This window comes from Watersipora subatra, chromosome 5, assembly GCF_963576615.1.
Source record: "Watersipora subatra chromosome 5, tzWatSuba1.1, whole genome shotgun sequence".
In the NCBI taxonomy this organism is placed as follows: domain Eukaryota; kingdom Metazoa; phylum Bryozoa; class Gymnolaemata; order Cheilostomatida; family Watersiporidae; genus Watersipora; species Watersipora subatra.
In genome coordinates this window covers 31028407-31050854 of record NC_088712.1, presented here as the reverse complement: position 1 = coordinate 31050854, position 22448 = coordinate 31028407, and the positions used below count along the sequence as shown (strand labels likewise).

General features: G+C 35.7%; 2 protein-coding genes and 1 long non-coding RNA gene across 6 annotated transcripts; 2 read left to right on the top strand and 1 right to left on the bottom strand.

The window, feature by feature from the left end:
- On the bottom strand, positions 1–8459 carry LOC137396468 (autophagy protein 5-like). Its single transcript, XM_068082756.1, has 4 exons — positions 8352–8459; positions 4441–4585; positions 1596–1902; positions 1–668 (listed from the first exon to the last, which is right to left on the bottom strand). The coding sequence occupies exons 2-4, from the start codon at positions 4569–4571 to the stop codon at positions 261–263; spliced, it is 846 nt and encodes a 281-aa protein (XP_067938857.1). The 5' UTR covers positions 4572–4585; positions 8352–8459; the 3' UTR covers positions 1–260.
- Positions 8460–10472: 2013 nt separating this feature from the next.
- Positions 10473–11792, top strand: LOC137397276 (protein FAM200C-like). Its single transcript, XM_068083564.1, has one exon. The coding sequence runs from the start codon at positions 10473–10475 to the stop codon at positions 11790–11792; it is 1320 nt and encodes a 439-aa protein (XP_067939665.1).
- Positions 11793–12992: 1200 nt separating this feature from the next.
- LOC137396485 (uncharacterized) lies at positions 12993–19825 on the top strand. Of its 4 annotated transcripts, none has more exons than XR_010978561.1 (8): positions 12993–13062; positions 13240–13307; positions 13644–13712; positions 13958–14113; positions 14777–14871; positions 18361–18517; positions 19167–19299; positions 19514–19825. It is a non-coding gene; the product is annotated as an uncharacterized lncRNA (long non-coding RNA). The 4 variants fall into 4 exon arrangements; XR_010978560.1 differs by having other exon boundaries at positions 13644–13716; XR_010978559.1 differs by having other exon boundaries at positions 13240–13311.
- Positions 19826–22448: the final 2623 nt, after the last annotated feature.

The following is a 22448-nucleotide window of genomic DNA, read 5'->3' as shown; positions in this document are numbered from 1 at the left end:
TTTCATCACCATGATTGGCTGAATGACAGATCAACAAACGAACACTTAGATATATATATATATAGAAGTGTATCTAAAATTAGAACACTTGTAAACACACATAAATTCTGCTTTATGGAACAGATGAGGGCAAGTAAAGGTCAAGTTATCCAAAGGGGCATATCCTGAATGAATAAAACTATTTGGAAATATTTTTATAAAAATTTAAACAAAATATATTCACAAACTCGGCCTCAAAAACCATAGCTTTTTTATCTCTTCTATGTGATCGTCTGGCCTTGGAGTGTTGATGTTTTTAATGCAATACATAAATAAAGGAAATTGTCAGAATAACTTAAAGACTGGGCAAGCTCATAAACATTAGAATCCAAAGGTATATCTATGCCTTGACTGACCACAGCAATATCATCATTTATGTCAAAGTAACAGCTAATCAATAAGTCTTTAACTGTACAGGGTGACTCCCCATCAGCTAATACTAGGGGTTGACTGTATGTTTGGTCCCTTTTATATACTCTTATCGGAAGATATTTGTAACCAAGTGTTTGATTGGTTGTGTTGCAGTCCATGAGGCGATTATTCACAGACCAAAAATCTTCATACTTCCTGTCGAGCATGCCAGTCCAAAGCAGTGAATTCTCAGCTTCTAGCATGTTATTCATGACACCCTGTAATATAAATGGAATGAGTGGGGGTAAAAGTATAGTACATACATATAGCTCTATCAACTCTAATGGTTGTGTACATATACAATAGAGTGTACATATACAATAGAGTGTACATATACAATAGCGTGTACATATACAATAGTGTCTACATATACAATAGTGTCTACATATATGTACAATAGTGTGTACATATACAATAGTGTGTACATATACATGTACAATAGTGTCTACATATACAATAGTGTCTACAAATACAATAGTGTGTTTATGTACAAAAGTGTGTACATATACAATAGTGTCAAATATACAATAATGTGTACATATACAATACTGTCAAATATACAATAATGTGTACATACATGTATACAATAATGAGCATACACATTTTTGAGCTTGACTTTCGAGAACTTTTCATTGTCCAAAAAATGTTCGAGGTCTGGACGATCGTCCAAGGCCTGGACGATGGTACGAGGTCTGAACGATTGTCTGAGCTCTGGACGATTGTCCCGCGGTCTAGACAATTGGCCGAGGTCTGAACAATTGTCCGAGGTCTAAACGATTGTCCAAAGACTGGTTGATAGAGTTAATGCGGCCATGTCTGTCTGAAAAATGATCACTGAAGCGACATGTGAGCATGAGTTTTTTCGTCAGTTCTCTTTTTATTATTCCTGCTGTTAATGTTATACCTGTTGCAGGTATAACCGTATTTTACACTCTCATGTTCACTCTATATGCATATTGCAGCCTAGGAGTTTGTGTACGAGACAATATAGGCGGTTTAATGTACTGTGCTGTACAGTAAGCAATTAACAATGTCCGGAATTTTTCAATGTCCGCACATGGTCCAGTTCGTATCGGTCCAAACCACTAAGGGTTGTCTGTATGTACAGACATATTGGGCAATAACATATACATAGATAAACTCACTGAGGCATGTTTAAGAGCATCTGCTTCCTTTATTGTGGAGAGAAAATGGGCTCGGACGCTATCCAAAGATGGGCATCTAAGAAGTAATTGCTCTGGATAGTCACTGAAGTGGACAGTCAAATGCCAAATGCTGGTAGACTCCTGTAAGCCGTGTAACATGTCATATGTGACGCCGATGGGCAGGTGCCATTTAACTTTATCTCCTGAGCTCGTTTCACACCAAATTTCATTCTCCAGAAGATCAGATTTGATATATTGTGAGAAATATTGTCGGATCTCTTCTAAATGCAGCGGAAGATAGCTGACTCTAAAACACAGTAGACAACATAATAACAGATAACTCTTTGCTCACGTGCATAGGCCTTATTTGGTTCACTGTTTATGTATGTTGTTACGTCTATGGCTCCGTCTGTTGAACTATCATGAATCAAGCGTAAACACCAACAACTGCAATGACCTAAGCTGGAACCTCACCAACCATGAATAAATAAGATAAATTAGCAGAGATGGCAGAAAGAGATGGCAGTCACTACTCAGAGTAGTTTAGTCAACTACTCATCATTGCGGAGCAAGCGGCTTATAATAATCCTATGATACTACTAGTAAGTAGTATACTACTAGTAAGTAGTGAGTTGCTAGTAGTGATACTACTAGCTAAGTAACAAAACACTGACACGTAGTAACAACATAACAAGTTGTCTCCTCTTTTCTTAATATTAAAAATAAAAGTTTCAATCGGTTGTTACTGATATCTCCCCAACTAATTCAATAAACCGTTACCTAAACAAAAGCACAAGAGGTATGGCTGGGTGTTGGAAACGATGGTCCTGTTAAACTTCTCATTTTTTCCACTCAATGTATACATCTACCAACTTTCCTGTCCCATATTCGATTGTTTGTGAAGGAAACACCTTGAAGCAATAGCAGTGGTGTTAGTGACATACGTGTTCAATATTACAGATCAGACTTGCAGTAACTATCTAAGAATTCCATTATGCTTTTATGTTCATATAAAAAAATTGTCTTTTCTAATTTGTATAAGGTTTCATTATCCAATAGTTCAACTGTGCTAATCGAAGTAAGACAACTCAAATTTATGACTCAAAACGCAAATGGTGTACGAGTGAAGCATTTGACAACTTTTACTATGCAGGAAATTAACTTTTTCCATATGTATATGAAGTCTTCATTCAAATGAAATAATTCAGATTTTTGTCTAAAAGCAAAATTTGAATATTTGATTGTTAAACGAACATGACCAGAGGTACAACAATGACTATAGAGACATTTGAAAAGCTGCACCAATGATCTAGTCGTCTGTCAGCGATATGTTACACATATGTTGCTTTTACTATAAAGATACTTTCATCAACCCCTCAACAATGAACTTTGAAACAAGTAAGTTTTATATTTGATATCACCTAAACATTTTTGTCTCATCAAAGGAAATACAGAAAGTTTTTCATTGGTCAGGCAAACAAGGAATTTTGGACATTGATGATGTAATAGCGCCGCGCGTCAAGCCTGGTTCCCCGCACTCTACGAGACCCGAGCAGTAATCTCACGCAGCAGAACACTTGCGGCGCTAGGGTCAGCAGCTTATGTTCAGATAAAACTGCGTCGCTAATGATTGCATAAAAGTGGTGACTCGCCATGTTGCGTTGAAAATGCTGACTTCACCTGTACAGTGCATTCCGGGAAGGTTTTGCCTGCAGCTCCTTGTGAATGTTGAACAGCGCAGAACTCTTACGTTGACCGCCGGCAACTACCGAGAGTACTTGGCGTGGAAGTTACCAGTTCACTGCCATTAGCCCTGTGATCCTGCCAGTGTTTCTTGCGACATACAGCGGAATTTAGGTTTTCGAACATAATCCGTTCCAGACGGATGTTTGAAAACAAAGTTGTTCACGATCCGAAACAATCTTTCCCATTAGAATAAATGTATGTAACTTTTAATCCGTTCCAAGGCGAGAAAAAAAACTTTGGTAAAGTATTTTTCAACATTTTACACCATAAACTGTACTGTATACTGCATACTATAAATAAAAGTGGGTAGATATAGGTTGTGTTTAATTTTAATAAAAGGTTTTCTATTTATGATGATGGAAAAGGAAAACAAAAGTAAACATTTCGTATGTTTTGCTCAAAAAACATCAAAAACATTAACGGTTAAGATACAATACCAAAAATTGCAGAAATTGATAAATTGAAACAGCAAAAAATGCAACAGATCAGTTACATCAACAATCGTAGGAAAAAATATAAACAGCAATGGCACATTTACTTCACATCTTTGAAGGAGAATCCTCCTCCAAAACAATTTAGGGTAACTCGACTGAAGGGGTTATCTCCCTAGCAAATCTCTTTGGCAGAGGAGACGTCGTCCCAGATGGTTCCTCCCTTTTTGTAAAGAATAAATGAAGCGTAAATTGCTTCTCCGTTTGTTAACGAATGTTTCCATGCTTTTTTTGGAGCTGTTCCAATTTCAATGCGCATGCTCTGGTTTGGTCGAGAATCGAATTTATGTTCGAGCTCTGATACGAACAAATCTCAAAATCTTTAGTCGAAAACCGAGTTGTCAAGAACCGAACCCTTTGAGATCCAGGGTTCCACTGTATATGGGAACAAGGCGTTGCAAGCCTTATGCCATGTTACAGATCTATTAGCTCTAGGTCTATTAGCTCTAGGTCATTGCCATGCTCATTCAGTTAAACATGATCCAAGTTCAATAATTTTGTAATGTCAACAATGAATCGCCAATGAAGATGAGTTGATAGGCAAGAGAAGAGACGAAGTCAGGGTTGGGGCTAATAGTTTAATACGCATGTATGTACAATATACCTACCTGGGCAGCATCATACAGCATGGTTCAGGCTCGCATGCAAGTGATGCCAAATCATTTGGGTGCAGAGAAAAACAGGCTGGCACTTCCCCTAACCACAGTTCCCTTCTCAGGCTCTCTAAATCACCAGGCATAGCAAAACTGCCAGCTGCAAACAAAACAAGAATAAAACTGATGCATTCTGGTCTTTAAAAACTGGTCAGTTCAGTAATAATGGTTCATCATCAATTATAGTAATATGTACATTTATGTTTGTGTATAGCTTTCTGCCTAGCTAATGTATCAGGTATAAACATAGCCTAGTGAATATATCCAACAATCATGTCCAAGTTTTGTGGGGCACCAGAACAAATTGGAGCATTCACCATAAAACCTCGATTTGAATGCCACCTCTATTGACGGCCACTTTGACATTCTTTGATTTTTACGAACCCATTATAGCAGGTGATCAGTAGAAAAATGTCTACAAAATGATGACTATAATGTTGCTCATAATGACTCGGTTGCATCATTGACAAATATTTTTTGTTGCTATTCATTTTTCATTTCAGTTTCATGTTCAAAGTTCATTTTTAACTCCAAAGCTAACAGTTTTTTCTTTAAAACTTTGAAAGCAACGTCATAAAAATAATTAATAGCTGTATCAGGCTAATAGTAGTCTTTGTTTAATGATGTAATTGCGATGAAGTCTGTACTATTATTCTCAGAATAACTTGTGCTTGTCGCGCATGCGACTAAAATTGGTTATTCATTTTATTCGATTATGTTATTTTTACGAAAAGCTTTTCAAATAGCAATGCGTTAAGGTTTTGCTCTACTCTAGATCGCTGCGATTAACTGTGTTTTTTTTAGCTTTTAAAAGTTTGTAATCACATTTTCACATATTTTGCACCTAAAACACAGCAAAGTAAGACATGGTGAATCTTTTGATCCCAAATAACTGTAATGTGAATTTTGTTGCAAATAAACCTTTAATAATTTTCTTTGATAAATCCAATAAATGATTGTTGACAATATGGACTTAACCGTGCCTTTCACAGAAGATCCCTGTGTCTTCAAACTGATTCGATTGCCATTTTAATTTCAACAAAGTCTAGCTAGTGTTATATAGTAATTAGCAGATAATAATGTCTGTCGCTAATCCTATTGTATTAGTCTGATCATGACGCAGTGTGAATGATATTAATCTAGACACCTTGAGCTTCAATTTCATATTAAAACATAACGACCACGTACAACTTTTATTGTATTTTCTAGGTAAATCAGACACCCTGATTCCAATTTTGTACTCAAAATAAAGATTGATCCACTAACCTTTAAAGTAATGAAGGCTTTTTTACAGTGTTTTAATATCGGCCCCGAAAACAACAAAATCGGCACAACAAGCTCCGCCCATAAATATTTGACATAGCCTAGCTTTATAGGAACAGAAGTTAGGGATGTTTACTCCGATTTAGAATGATAGAGATGGGTATCTTAAAACTCATTATTATTTAAATTCAGCCTTCAAAATAATCTCAGTCTTTTCTGAAAGGTAAATAAGCTATTTAACATTGAATATTTAAAAATGAGCTCAAAAAAGCGCGATTCTATCACAAGCTAGTGTTGTTATCGCGCTTTTTTGAGCTGTCTGTAAGTCTGTCCGTTGGTCTGTGCAAATGCTATCCCTGCGTCTACCTCCAGACCTACGCATCACCAAGGCTGCACCTTTGCTCACACGTGTCTCAGATAAAGAAGGTTTCCTTTGATTATTATTTCATTACTATAGGTTTTAATATATATAATTTAATTTGGTTTAAATCTCCCTACTTCCATAGTCTTATACAATGAGTATGCTATATTACTATGCGAGCTATGAAATGAATTAAGCAAACTAGAGTGTTCTTAGAAAAATATGTGCTGGTTTTAACAAACAAAGCAGACATTGTCAATGCAAGAACAACTTGGTCTGGCCTGTCTAAGACCAAAATAGACATATTATAAATCCATAAGAATAGGACTTGAAACCAAATGTCAGTTGTGATATATTTGTGTTATTATTGGGAGAAATTCTGTTTTCTGCTAAGACCTTTGTTAATAATGATTAAGCTGCATTAACAACTTGCAGCCTGAAGAGCCATTTTGATAGCACTACTTTCCTACATCTACATAATAGATATATGCAGTAGATATGATGCCTGTTTATGCTCTCGAGATGAGCATGCATTTGTGAAAACAATGTCTTGGCAGCAAAATGTTACAGTAGCTTGCACAGCCATGTGAAGTTACAGTAGCTTGCGCAGCCATGTGAAGTTACAGTAGCTTGCACAGCCATATGAAGTTACAGTAGCTTGCACAGCCATGTGAAGTTACAGTAGCTTGCACAGCCATGTGAAGTTACAGTAGCTTACACAGCCATGTGAAGGTACAGTAGCTTGCACAGCCATGTGAAGTTACAGTAGCTTGCGCAGCCATGTGAAGTTACAGTAGCTTGCACAGCCATATGAAGTTACAGTAGCTTGCACAGTCATGTGAAGTTACAGTAGCTTGCACAGCCAAATGAAGTTACAGTAGCTTGCACAGCCATGTGAAGTTACAGTAGCTTACACAGCCATGTGAAGGTACAGTAGCTTGCACAGCCATGTGAAGTTACAGTAGCTTGCGCAGCCATGTGAAGTTACAGTAGCTTGCGAAGCCATGTGAAGTTACAGTAGCTTACACAGCCATGTGAAGTTACAGTAGCTTGCACAGCCATGTGAAGTTACAGTAGCTTGCACAGCCATATGAAGTTACAGTAGCTTGCACAGTCATGTGAAGTTACAGTAGCTTGCACAGCCATATGAAGTTACAGTAGCTTGCACAGTCATGTGAAGTTACAGTAGCTTACACAGTCATATGAAGTTACAGTAGCTTGCACAGCCATATGAAGTTACAGTAGCTTGCGCAGCCATGTGAAGTTACAGTAGCTTACACAGCCATGTGAAGGTACAGTAGCTTACACAGCCATATGAAGTTACAGTAGCTTGCACAGCCATGTGAAGTTATAGTAGCTTACACAGCCATGTGAAGGTACAGTAGCTTGCACAGCCATGTGAAGGTACAGTAGCTTGCACAGCCATATGAAGTTACAGTAGCTTGCACAGCCATGTGAAGCATAAAAACGAAAACAATTCATCTATAAAAAAGAATCAAGCAATTGTTACACATAAAGGACTAAAAAGGAGTATTTTAACAATGAAGATATAGGGCAGTGAAAAGAAAATGATGCACAGCTGCAAAGCTGACGATGACCATAGAATAGAACCTGAGGAGATGAAAATATAGCACTTAAAAATAAGTGATAATGTTGAAGGGTAGAGTAAACACACACATGTATACTCACAACATCCAAATTGAATAGAGATCAACTCTTCTTATTATTAGTGACTAATTTTTCAGTATTTTGTCATGCATTTAATAGTTTTGCGAGAGTAACTTTTTTTTTGGAATTGGAACAGAAATAGAACGATTAAAATTAGCTATTGACAGAGTCACCGGAGTTGGTATAATTAAAGTATAAATATACCTTCTTGCATAATTATGTTTATAAGTATTTCCTTGGCATATGATTACCGAAACTCAATTATGTTTATGTCATCTGAACTCAAACTTACTTAGACAGTCGGAGATCAGAGTAAGTTATATTAAAAGGTCTTGCTGTGCACACCTCTTTAGAGTTTGCAAAAAACGTAATTTTTGTGTGCACAACTCACCTCTTTTTGTGAGTGAAAGGGATATTGATATGCAGGCTGATCGAAATCAAAACTGAGTTTTTTACACACATTAAAAACGGTTTTTTTAATTTTTTAGATGTTTTGAAACTTACATTTTGCACAATAATTCCATTTTTAATTTTCAAAATATACTTTTAACAAAGAAATAACTAATGTACTAACGATTAAATCAGTATGTAGGATATATCATTAAAATAGCTGAATTTTAAGATAGTTGGACCGTGTAGAACAAAGCCATGATAATACAGCTTGCCATCGCTTGCAAACAGGAAACGGAGCTAGCGATAAAGAACGGGAGCCAGAGATTACGCCTGTGGTGAAATTGAGCTATGAAAGTGAACAGTAAAGAACCCTAATCCTAGCTAAGACAGTGTCGTATAGGGACCCGTCCTTATACGACACTGCGCTAAGATACTTGCGTAGATCCTACTGCATGTATATTATCAACGGGCGCTTGCGCAACGCCCCATTCAAGTTAGCTCCGCCCATAATGTTCTTTAGTGTAAGAGGAAATAAAAATTGAATATATGAAGAATCTCAAATTATAAAGCTGTCTCCAAACAATTTACGGTACCCAATTTATGCTATAATGACATGTTTTTGTTTTCTGTCTGATTTAAAATGATTCCTACACATTTTTTCAAATGTTATAATAGAAAATTAAATCTAGTTTGCATGCTTATTGGTGCCTATCCGATTGCATGATACAATATATGATACAATTATGATACAATATACATGTTGATCGATCAACTATTAGCATACAATTAAATGATGTTGCTTCTTTAGTTGCTAGACATAAAATGAATCTAACTATTAAGCTACTTCTATATAAATGGAGGGACTGAATATGAGTTGTGCTCCTACTAATAGTGTTGCTATGGATTGAGTAGATAATCCTAACTCCACAATCAAATGATAAGAATATTGTACACGTATGCAGCACGTAAGCAATGGTTGTTAATGCATACTTGTTTTTGTAGTGAGAGATAAAATATGCTGTAGGAATGTATTGTAATTGCTAAGTTTCCTACCTATCAACTAATCTCTTGACATTTACATGTGTGGGAGCATCGCTAATACATGTATACTGCTATTTCAAAAACATGATTTTCAGCTATAACACTGTGCAAGAATAGGGTCATATTTGGTACCTGTAGAAACTTCTAATCCAGGTGTCAGGAACCTATGGCTCGCAAGCCATATGTGGCTCTTTTGATGGCTGCATATGGTTCTCTCAGTCAAATAAGCAAGCAGTGAAATTAGCCAATCAAAACAAATCTAGTAGACTTTTAGTTTTACTTGCACTCTCAGCCACAGCCATGCTCACGAAGGCCTTTACTTCAATGCATAGCTAGTTATAAACTTAGTCCTTAAAAGCAGTGAATGTGCTACCCCCACCCTCCACCCCGTGCTCCCATTGCGTTATATATCTAAATAGTTTTTATTCGTAGGCAAAACCGGGACAATAAGCTAGTTACTCTTAGCTCTACCTACTTGATAAAAGGTCAATGTTATTTCATTGACTGGGCGAAGCATAATCCTGTCACAACTAGGAAAGCACGATTTGAATCAGAGATTTGCTAATTGTTTTCGCAGACTTGGCATATGGGTTCAGATCTAAGTTTACAATCATTGTCTTACCTTTGTGTGAACAACATTTTACATGTCAATTTATATGTATTATTTATGATATAAAAATAATAATAATAGATTAATTTTGGGCAAAAAAATAATATTGAAAATCTTTCTGCAAATATATCATAATAAAAATAAATTATGAAGAAAGTGACGTTAGACTCCTTTGCGCTTGTGCAAAAGGGTTCGCATTACGGCTTGTTGTGAGGTCAAGACTTAAACCTGCCACGTTTTCTGGCGTTGTCAGCTAATTAATAACTTTGAAGCCCTTTTGAGAGAATGGCTAAAAGAAAAACAGGCGAGTAGTATCGTACTTTTCAGTAGAAATGGACAGAGCAATTTGCCTTTGTGGAGAGAGCAGGCTCTGCAGTATGTCTAGTATGCAATGATAAAATTGCATCTATGAAACGTTCTAATATAAAGCAACACATTGACACGCATCATACTACATTTGCATCGAAATATCCTGATGGGGGCAGCAGGAAGAAAGCATGTCAAGACCTATTATCAAGAGTGCAAGCTAGTTAGCAGCAACTCCGTGTTTGGACCCAACAAGGTGACTGTAACTCGGCTAGCTTTGCTGGCGCTTTAGCAATAGTGCCAAACGAAAAGCATTTCAGAGATGGAGAGTATGCCAAAGAATTCATGCTTGATGTCGCAAATGAACTTTTTGACGACTTTTCAGAAAAAGATAGGATAATTAAACGGATAAAAGACATGCCTCTGTCAGCAAGAACTGTTTACGATCATACCATCATGCTGTCAAATCAGATTGAAGCAACACAAGTAAAAGACATAAATGCGGCACAATTTTTTTCTCTTGCTGTAGATGAGTCAACAGATGTAAGCAATTTATCCCAGTTCAGCGTGATTGCAAGGTATGTTGTCGGTGACACGCTGCATGAGGAAATTTTTGCTGTTTTACCTATGAAAGGGACAACAAGAGAGGAGGATTTATTCAGGTCCTTCATTGAGTTCTCTAAAGAAAAATATTTACTGATGAATAAACTTGTTTCTGTGTGCACTGACGGTGCTCAGTGCATGGTGGGGAAAAATAGAGGATTTGTGGCGCTTCTTCGTGAACATGAAAAGAGACGCATTTTAAGTTTTCACTGCATCCTACACCAGGAGGCGCTTTGTGCTCAGATGCGTAGTGGGCCGCTTGGTGAGGTGATGTCGCTCGTCATTCAGGTGGTCAACTTTATTGTTGCCCGAGCTTTAAATGATCGCCAGTTTAAAACACTGCTGGACGAAGTTGGGAATAATTATCCTGGTTTGCTTCTGCACAGCAACGTGCGTTGGTTGTCAAGAGGAAAGGTTCTTAGTCGTTTTGCGACTTGTCTGAGCGGAATCCAGGCTTTTCTTGCAATGGAAAATGTTGAGCATTCTGAGTTAGCGGACACTGAGTGGCTCCTGAAGTTTTACTATATCATGGACATGACTGAACATCTAAACCAGCTCAATGTGAAAATGCAAGGCGTTGGAAATCCAATCTTATCCCTGCAACAAGCAGTGTTTGCATTTGAAAACAAGCTGGAAGTTTTCATCAGGGACATCGACACAGGTTGTCTACTACACTTTGAAAAATTAGGAGAATTTAGAGATGTGTGCACAGCAAGTGATCCTGCTCAACATCTTGATCTTCAGCAGCTAGCTGGTTTCACATCTAATCTTCTGCAGTCATTCAAAGGGCGCTTTAGAGAATTTCGCGAGTGCAATCGTCTTTTTAAGTTCATCACCCATCCACACGATTGTGCAGTGGACCGCGCTGATCTGAGTTTCATTCCTGGGGTCTCCGTCAGAGATTTCGAGCTACAAGCGACTGACCTGAGGGCCTCAGACGTGTGGGTAAATAAGTTCAAGTCACTGAATGAAGTTTTGGAAAGACTTGCACGACATCAAGCAGAGTTGGCGAGCCAGCACAAGTGGGCAGAAATGAAAAACTTCAACCCGCAGACCAGCTGATTGTCAAAACATGCAACACACTTCTGGTCAAATACCACACACTGCATAGTGTGAGTATTGCTGTACTGACAATGTTTGGCTCTACGTATGCATGTGAGCAGTCTTTCTCACATCTAAAGAACATTAAGACCAACCTACGATCCCGTTTAAGGGATGGAAGTCTCAATGCCTGCATGAAGCTTAACCTCACTACATACATGTATAAACCAAACTACAAAGCCATCAGCAAACCCATGCAGCACCAGAAATCGCATTAATGTTGAGAAATACTCATTGGCAACAGTATAGCAATATTATTAAACAGAATCCAGTGACATATTGTACTTTATGTGTTGAAATTAATTAAAATGCACAATTTGTTTGTGATTTTAGTTGTAAACATATTGTAAAGCTCTCACAATATTATATTTCAAAATATACGGTTTTTATGGCTCTCTCAGTTCAAAAGGTTCCTGATCCCTGCTCTCATCCTTGCATATGGTATGGCTATGCTGTGCAAGAATAGGGTCATATTTGGTACCTGTAGAAACCTCTAATTCTTGCATATAGTAGGGCTATAATGTGCAGGGTTAGGCTCATATCTGGTCCCTGTACAAACCTCTAATCCTTGCATATGGTATGGCTATACTGTACAGGATTAGGGTCATATCTGCTACCTGTAGAAACCTCTAATTCTTGCTTATGGTATGGCTACACTGTGCAGGATTAGGGTCATATCTGGTACATGTGCAAGCCTCTAATCCTTGCATATGTTATACCTGTACTGTGCAGGATTAGGGTCATATCTGGTAGCTGTAGAAACATCTAATCCTTGCATATGGTATGGCTATACTGTACAGGATTAGAGTCATATTTGGTACCTGTAGAAACATCTAATCCTTGCATATGGTATGGCTATACTGTACAGGATTAGGGTCATATCTGGTACCTGTAGAAACCTCTAATCCTTGCCTATGGTATGGCTATACTGTGCAGGATTAGGGTCATATCTGGTACTTGTACAAGCCTCTAATCCTTGCATATGTTATACATGTACTGTACAGGATTAGGGTCATATCTGGTGCCTGGACAAACTTCTAATCCTTGCCTTTGTTATGGCTATACTGTGTAGAATTAGGGTCATATCTGGTACCTGTAATGTGCAAGATTAGGGTACAAGTACAGGCTTCTAAACCTAATAACACGATATCTGTATGTTTTAGTTGAAACATTCAATATGAAGAGCGCTTCACGAAATGTCTATGTAAAACAGGTCACTACTTAATTTACGGTAGGTAACAGTGCGAATGAACACATATAATTTTCCTTTACTTGTTTTGGTTAACAGTGTAGTCTTCATGTACCTGTACATAATTGCATGAGTTCACCGCATTATTCTTATATACGTGTATTTTTTTATTGCACAAAAACATAGCCCATATACATGTGTACTTCATATTTGTTACAGAAACAATCCCAACGAAAGGCCAAAGCAATCGCAAGGTCCCATAGAAGAAGTTTGAACAGTCTTTAGAAGTGCGTATGTATGGTGTTATTTAACTATTTAATTTAATATTTGCTGTTTGATTTTCCATTTAATTGTATATGATTTTCTGTTGTCATTCTTAACTGGCGACTGGTCTCTCCAACATAGCATGCAGCAAATTCTTAGCTGGGTAATTTGCCATATAAGTGACATTGCTTAGGTACAAGGTCTTACTCAATGCACAATATGCCACTAAGATCATGTTAACAAATATTCTAAAAAAAAGAACAGGAGAGCTTGTGTACATGAGTTTGTAAAAATAATAGGTTGCATATAAATAACAAGATAAGATAAATAATCTGATAATATGATTTTTTCTCATCAAGGGTGAGATGTTGGCAGAAAAAGGACTAGAGTGTCTTGTTGTGGTCCGTCGCGGAAACAAGTTAGTGAAAGTCAGTATGTTTATTTGTAAATATTTAGAATGTCTTTATTTCTAGAAAACAAAACAACAAAGTAGTCAAACTGTACACTGTTTGATATACTTGATAAGATGGTACATATTGGTTAACACCTTTTGGGCATGCATTCTCCGGTGAACTAAAAAAAAACAATTTTGCCGGTCGTTAATGCAGGCGCCCTATAATCAATAACAAAATATAAAATGGATGTCATCTTTTTTAATCTCCTTTATTAACAGGTACTCCAGATCTTGTGGCAGAGTGCCAAACTAGTGGCAGCGACCAGCTGAGCAGCATTCAGTCTCAAAACATTGAGAAGTTGAGCCCCTGTGACATTGATGTTATGACACTAGACAATAAACGAGCTCTCGTGAGCTCGTTTGTGAATAAAAATAGTAAATCATGGAGTTACGTCTGTCTCTTAGAATACTGCTAGATTTTTTAAGGAACAAATTTCAATAATATTATATTACTCATCTTAAAAATTGCTGGGTGGAAAGCATTTTATAAAGGGGGAAATTTTATTGGATATTGTTGAGTTCTTCTGTTATAGAGAGTTATCCCATTTATTATATGTTGTCCTCCTATTTTTCTGAGTAAAGGTCATAACCTTAGGAGGCGAAGCATTAGACTCCACATATAAGGCTGCACACAAAACATTTTGATTCATTCTTATACCCAGCTAGGTTATATTTCAGCAATAAATAATATAAAGGACATGAACTATGAAGCGTTTTATTAATTAATCTATAATTAACATGGAATTACTAATCGTTTTTGTACATCATGTAATAATGATTCAAGGATTTTGTAATATTGTCTGAAGCTTGGTTCCTGAGTCTTGGTTGAGCTACAGTCTTTCTACAGGTCCAGTGTGAGAACTGGTACCATGGTTATGGAGATTATGCACTTTCAGAGACAACTAAAGGCTGTCTATATCTCAAACAAATTTCACCTCATTGCTTTCTGGTCAGGGCAGAAGTCCTGTGTAATCTATACGCCAAAATTAGCATTTGTTTTTGAGCTCGTATATTACGGCCACTTACCTTTGTTCGTAGGATCTACAAACTCAAGAAGCACATGAGCTTTTTAGACAGTCGACCACCATGGTGGCCTGAAGAAGTACCTTTTGTTGCACCCAACAAGAGGCACGGTAAGTTCAAATTTGTTGGTGTTAAGTTTATAAATTGATTTGTTGGTATTAAGTTTATAAATTGATTTGTTGGTATTAAGTTTATAAATTGATTTGTTAGTGTTAAGTTTATAAATTGATTTGTTGGTGTTAAGTTTATAAATTGATTTGTTAGTGTTAAGTTTATAAATTGATTTGTTGGTGTTAAGTTTATAAATTGATTTGTTGGTATTAAGTTTATAAATTGATTTGTTAGTGTTAAGTTTATAAATTGATTTGTTGGTGTTAAGTTTATAAATTGATTTGTTAGTGTTAAGTTTATAAATTGATTTGTTGGTGTTAAGTTTATAAATTGATTTGTTGATGTTAAGTTTATAAATTGATTTGTTGGTGTTAAGTTTATAAATTGATTTGTTTGTGTTAAGTTTATAAATTGATTTGTTGGTGTTAAGTTTATAAATTGATTTGTTGGTGTTAAGTTTATAAATTGATTTGTTGGTATTAAGTTTATAAATTGATTTGTTGATGTTAAGTTTATAAATTGATTTGTTGGTGTTAAGTTTATAAATTGATTTGTTGGTGTTAAGTTTATAAATTGATTTGTTGGTGTTAAGTTTATAGACTGATTTGTTGGTGTTAAGTTTATAGTTTGATTTGTTAGTGTTAAGTTTATAAATTGATTTGTTGGTGTTAAGTTTATAGTTTGATTTGTTAGTGTTAGGTTTATAAATTGATTTGTTGGTGTTAAGTTTATAAATTGATTTGTTGGTGTTAAGTTTATAAATTGATTTGTTGGTGTTAAGTTTATAAATTGATTTGTTAGTGTTAGGTTTATAAATTGATTTATTGGTGTTAAGTTTATAAATTGATTTGTTGGTGTTAAGTTTATAAATTGATTTGTTGGTGTTAAGTTTATAGTTTGATTTGTTAGTGTTAAGTTTATAAATTGATTTGTTGGTGTTAAGTTTATAAATTGATTTGTTAGTGTTAGGTTTATAAATTGATTTATTGGTGTTAAGTTTATAAATTGATTTGTTGGTGTTAAGTTTATAGATTGATTTGTAGGTGTTAGGTTTATAAACTGATTTGTTAGTGTTAAGTTTATAAATTGATTTATTGGTGTTAAGTTTATAAATTGATTTGTTGGTGTTAAGTTTATAAATTGATTTGTTGGTGTTAAGTTTATAAATTGATTTGTTGGTGTTAAGTTTATAAATTGATTTGTTTGTGTTAAGTTTATAAATTGATTTGTTGGTGTTAAGTTTATAAATTGATTTGTTAGTGTTAGGTTTATAAATTGATTTATTGGTGTTAAGTTTATAAATTGATTTGTTGGTGTTAAGTTTATAGATTGATTTGTTTGTGTTAAGTTTATAAATTGATTTGTTGGTGTTAAGTTTATAAATTGATTTGTTAGTGTTAGGTTTATAAATTGATTTATTGGTGTTAAGTTTATAAATTGATTTGTTGGTGTTAAGTTTATAAATTGATTTGTTAGTGTTAGGCTTATAAATTGATTTGTTGGTGTTACGTTTATAAATTGATTTGTTGGTGTTAGGTTTATAAATTGATTTGTTGGTGTTAAGTTTATAAATTGATTTGTTGGTGTTAGGATTATAAATTCATTTGTTGGTGTTAAATTTATAAATTGATTTGTTGGTGTTAAGTTTATAAATTGATTTGTTAGTATTAGGTTTATAAACTGATTTGTTAGTATTAGGTTTATAAACTGATTTGTTGGTGTTAAGTTTATAAATTGGTTTGTTGGTGTTAAGTTTATAAATTGATTTGTTGGTGTTAAGTTTATAAATTGATTTGTTAGTGTTAGGCTTATAAATTGATTTGTTGGTGTTACGTTTATAAATTGATTTGTTGGTGTTAGGTTTATAAATTGATTTGTTGGTGTTAAGTTTATAAATTGATTTGTTGGTGTTAAGTTTGTAAATTGATCTGTTGGTGTTAGGATTATAAATTCATTTGTTGGTGTTAAATTTATAAATTGATTTGTTGGTGTTAAGTTTATAAATTGATTTGTCGGTGTTAAGTTTATAAATTGATTTTTTGGTGTTAAGTTTATAAATTGATTTGTTGGTGTTAAGTTTATAAATTGATTTGTTGGTTTTATAATAACTGTTAGTGAACAGGGTAGCTACGAGTGGCTTGAATCAGCAACTCATGCGGGTGGTTTGTAGCTGCAAATTGCAGTAATCTGGGATCACAGGGCATTTTTGTGTCAATTTTTGCAAAGATTCATGATAATGGAGTATAATGAGTCTTAAAATTGATAAATAGATTAAAACATCCCATACTTTATTTACCATCCCTACCAGAGATATTGTGGTCAAGCAGTGATTACTTGCCATTAAAAGGTGAGTAAAAATACACAAATAAGATTTTCTTTACGCATTTTGCATTTAGCCGAATCACTCAATTAATTCTGTAAATATAAGTCTATTAAATATAAATATATTTAATACGGAGTCGTAGGTCCTTAGTTTGTCTCCGCTATCGCCCTGTCCAGGGTCAATCACACGCTTAATCACTCTCACTCCAATCATGCGTGCAATTGATATAGAAAATAATGAATAACCGTAATTTATTCGGAATAGTTTTTCACCTTCATTTTGCTACTAGCCCGAGGTGAGATAAGTAGTTAGTGAGTGGAGCCTTGTTGTAAAATAATAAATTTACTCCGAGTCTGGCTTGCATACAGGCTAGACCATCTACAGAGGGAGAGCACAAAGTTCAGCAACAATTGTTATTGTGCTTGATGCTCTCCTTCTGTGATAGCTCGTTCCTCCTGAGTGGTCTTATTGTTTACTAGGCTTATTCATCTTAAAAATTATTATACTAGAAATTCCACTGTCATACAGTAAGTTTTAAGATAATACCGACAGTTTACAAAGACTTGGTAACATATTTAAATAGGTTTAAATGTGTTTTGTATCGTTATTATACTTTAACAATTTTACATAACGATGCTCAAATTTGTTGATGAAATTTCTTGACGAGGGTTCGTCTCATTGTTGATGAATAATTTTCGTAAGTTGTGTGCACATGCATTTATCATAAAAACTCCCTCACTTCGCTCCGCTCGTTTGGTCATGGGATTACTAAACCTTTACGTCGACATCCCGAACACCCTCTTTTTCCTTGTTAATATTATCACTTGTTGTGTGGCAGACTGATTGCGGTGACAAACTTTTGATCGTAACTGTGTTGACTTATTAGAAGTAAAGGTCAACATAAATCTCAGTCAATCAATAATCAGTACGGGCCCAGGCAAAAGTGAGTGCAATGTAACAGTAATTATACTCTGCACGACATTACCCACTTACTTTAAATGACTGCAGCTGTACCTTTTTCACTTGTCAGCATCACTCTTTAGAACAAGATTGCATTGGTCAGTAGATGTGCAATAGGCTTTGATGGTTGTTAGTAGTAGTCTGAGCCGAATACTGGTATTATTTCCTAAACTACTGTTACAGTACCCATTCTGTTTGTTTATAGTTTGAAGACGGTAGCTACTCCATTACCATGTACACAATACATGCGCTCAGTACTTTAGATGGTCTTCAAGCATACATAGAAGAATATGAGCTGAGACACACGATGAAGTATGTGGTCGCAAAACAAGACAAGAGCTTCACCGTTCCACCCAATGCCGGTACGCTTTTAACGTTCTGAAACTGGTTACTTACAGGCTTAAATGCGTATATATATATATATATAAATATATTTATATTATATATAAATATATACAATGTTCAATTAGGTCTGCCTGGGCTAGCAGGGAGTCTGGAGTGACAGATTTTATTGCATGTATAACGAGCTTTCTGTTTTCGTTTAGTGATATTACACTAGGTTTTTCGGTTTAGTTACTAATAGCGTATGAATCATTGAAAGATTACGCAATGTATATATATATATAAATTGTTTCCTCACCCCGGATACCCCGTATGGGTGGTAAATTCTGCTCTAACTCGGGTCTCCTATCAGAGACCTGGGAGTTTGAGCACTCGCCTCAAGATCTTAGCTGTGCCCAATAGCCCACTTTTCTGCAACTCACCTGAGTTGATTGTTGTTGGTATTTGGGCAAGCCACATTTTATGCGCCGGTGTTATTGCCCCCAGTGCCCCAATGACTACTGGGATTACAGTTGTTCTTATATTCCAGCATTTTTCAATTTCTTAAACTATTTCAATTTCAAACTATATATATATGTATGTATATATATACATATATACGTATATACACATATATAAACTTTGCTTCTGATTGGTGTGCTACATTTTTTCTATTTCATCAATCTTTAGAAAGTCTTGCAAAGAATTGAGACGTTTTGCCGGAAAGATTCGGAGTACGATTGTTGGTTCGAAGATAATGCTATGCAAACATGGCCGAGATATCAACAGAAGGAAGAAACAGCAATACAAAGACAAAGTGCAAGTGAGTGACAGCGGTATCTTTGTGTATAGGGCTGACGTACTGCACTCATGGTAGATGTCAATAGCAATGATACTTTCCTACATGTATCAGACTCGTCTGCTTTTTACTTACCCAAATTATAATTTGTTGTTTCAGCGTAATCTTTGTATTTGCTTTACTCAGTGAGTTCATGCTTAGTTGGGTCATATAAAATATCTATCCAATTGTGTTGTAGAAAGAGATTAATTCCGATCATCCATCAGCGAGGAAACGGCGAAATCTGGTTCAGGATGCGATAAAGATAATTGCACTGACAGATTGACAATAAGTCAGAATTGTGCTCCTCAAAAGTTACAGAGGAGTCATTGTGGCCCGTAGCCAAACAATAGGTTTAGTGAGCACCAGGGACCTACGATATTATTATCAACAGCTAAATGTTTTTACTGTACAGTGTCTACAATTTAGCATTGTCTTTTTTTGTTTGTGCACACGCACAATATGCAAGATCAGTCGCTTTGAAATATAGGCTGTGGGCCAAGGCAGTTTATCTTGCATTTCTGTTGGCACCCCTTTTCAGTGGCAATTTCTGCAGTGATTCAGACAAATTTTGGTATGAAGAATTTAAAACTGAAGAGTTGCCGCAACTGCCATTCCCACTTCTATGAGAAATTTGATAAAAATGTTATTTTAGGAATTATCTCCTCTGTAAATAGTGTTCTTTTCATAGAAGCATCAGATTTGCAACTTTTCATCATAATTGTTTTGCTGGGATTTAGGATGTCATTGGTAAGTTCAAAATTTATCTTCTATCTATTTTCGAACATTCCATATCCTACGATTGTTACACCCACATGTAAACTACATACATGCATGTAAATATGTTTATAATTGAATGGTTTAATAGCTTTACAAAAAAAATTCAAAACACTATAATTATGTTTTATAACCTGACACTGATTAATCATGGAAAAGAATAATTGGTGATTATTATTAGCATTATTATTAGTAGCAGTATAATTAGTAGCTAATGTCAACAGTCTTACAAAACGAGCTGGGATATTTCAAAATATCGCATATCCTAACTATTTGTTCAATATGTTGAGTTCTTAGTCATTTTTTCTCCTACTCCTGCTACAGTTTTGTTTCAGTGCACGCATGTGCAAAGCTGTGTGTAAAGCAACTCTGCCATGATACGGGCACATCAGTTCCCTCTGCACCGAGATTTTTGACACTTTCATAAAACTGCTTGTAAAATATCAGGTGGGGCGATGATTCTGGTATGACACTTTACTGCATACTCATCATTTTCCATACCCAGTATCCACCGATGTAAAGAAGGAAATGGTGCATCAGTTGTGTTGTTGACTCTTTCCATATACATGTAGGTAGAGCTGCTATATAATTGACACAATGCACATGGTTTTTCAGCAATTGAAGGGAGGGACTGACTGGCATGGACCTAAACACAAAAAGCCTGTCCCTTAGTCAGTTTAGGTCTGTGCCATTTTCTTGGGTGCTATCTTCTTGGCCATAGAGTCGGCATGTTTACGTCTCACAGAAAGTATCCCAGTTGCCCAGAAATTTCCCCGAGAGAGAATAAAGTTGCCCTGCATCACAGCCAGAGAAACCATGCAAAAAACCATGATATTTTCACATTGGAAGTTCATCTCCAAGCTTAGTAGCTCTATTCTTGCAATAGTTTTCAATCACAAAATCCACACAAGCAGCATTGTAGTTCTTAGCATGAGCAATAAGCACATCGAGAATGGTATCAGCAAGTTGACAACGTTGAAGGAATGGCAATGGCAGGCAGGGCTTGGATAAGCCCCATGGCATTCATAAGGATGGCCCGACATCCTCAATAGCTTGGAGTCACTGCATTTATAGTAGTTCGATCATGTCTGCCATAGATATAAACTAGTCTTCTGAGAAGGTTTCTAACTCAGTTGCCCTCTGGGAACCTAGGCTGTAACATCCACAAACTGCAGTTAGAGGCACAGCTCACCGCTTTTTCCCTTACATAAAAAGTTCTAAGATACCATAGGTAAGTGGTGAACAATCTTAATTGATTCTGTTGAGGCAAGATTGATCAACATTTTCACCACTTAAGCAGTTGTGTATCGAGCATTACGCAGATATTCTCGTCATAACACTTGTTATGAGAGCCATCTCTACAGCAACCACATCTTGATCAAAGTTATACAAAGTACACGTTCTTCCTGTTTGATGGTAGCAGCATTCTTCAATCCATCTGCATATGTAGACAGTTGCACCGCTCACAAAATTAGCAAGTTGTTTACGTGAAATGATGCTTGAAGATGGCAATAGGAGTTTAAATCCGTTGTGAGGGCCATAGTTGCTTGTAGGGGGGATATGATGCCAATCATCTTTTTTAAATGTTTGCTAGTAATAGTAGTACTACGTAGTAAATGAGGGCAATTGAATGAGACTCGAGTGAGAGCTTGATATGTGTGGTAAACGAGTGATTTTAACTCCAAATGAGTACGAGTTGGCAGGTCGGGACAAAGAATCATATTTGTTGGAGTGGCATTATAGTAAACAAATAACAAATCTGTTTGATTTGATTGACGATTTAACTTTGAAAAAAAAAGGAAATGAGAACATATAAATCATTAAAACGTAGCCGTGATTGGTAAGCAATAAATACTGGGCCGTTTCTCCACTACATAGGAAAATATTTGTAGAACAAAGGCTTCATATTTACGTTTATTTATACAAGAAGACCTACCTTTATACACATTTTTCACTAATAAATATATTTTTTATACCTAAATGATAGAATACAATAAATAGTTCAGTGTGAAATACTATAAATGCTAAAACATTTTGTTTTGAAGGTTTTATTGAGGGTAGATAACTAAAAGTACCTTAGCAAGGATTAGGGTCTGTTTTTGTGTAATTTGTAATCTGTTCACTTTTATAGTTCCTTAAAAGCTCCTTGTGGTATAATACAAGTCTTTTTATGTGCAACTGTGTTATAATCCTGTATACTTTCTAAGCTTGTGGATTTATTCATCAGTATAGCTGTGCAACCACCCCAATCAATTGCATACATGCATGTGTATAAGATATGCCCATATATATACAGTACAAGTATGCTTGTAACTGCATAATTAATATTCATAAAAGTGCATTGATTCATTGTAGCT

Excerpts from the sequence above, each read along its gene's own strand:
- LOC137396468 (XM_068082756.1), bottom strand. The coding sequence starts at position 4,571 with ATGCCTGGTGATTTAGAGAGCCTGAGAAGGGAACTGTGGTTAGGGGAA. Across the intron at positions 1,903-4,440 it reads TGCTGTATGATGCTGCCCAG|AGTCAGCTATCTTCCGCTGC; the intron begins GTAGGTATATTG and ends ACTGTGTTTTAG. Across the intron at positions 669-1,595 it reads ATGCTCTTAAACATGCCTCA|GGTGTCATGAATAACATGCT; the intron begins GTGAGTTTATCT and ends TTTATATTACAG.
- LOC137397276 (XM_068083564.1), top strand. The coding sequence starts at position 10,473 with ATGCTTGATGTCGCAAATGAACTTTTTGACGACTTTTCAGAAAAAGAT.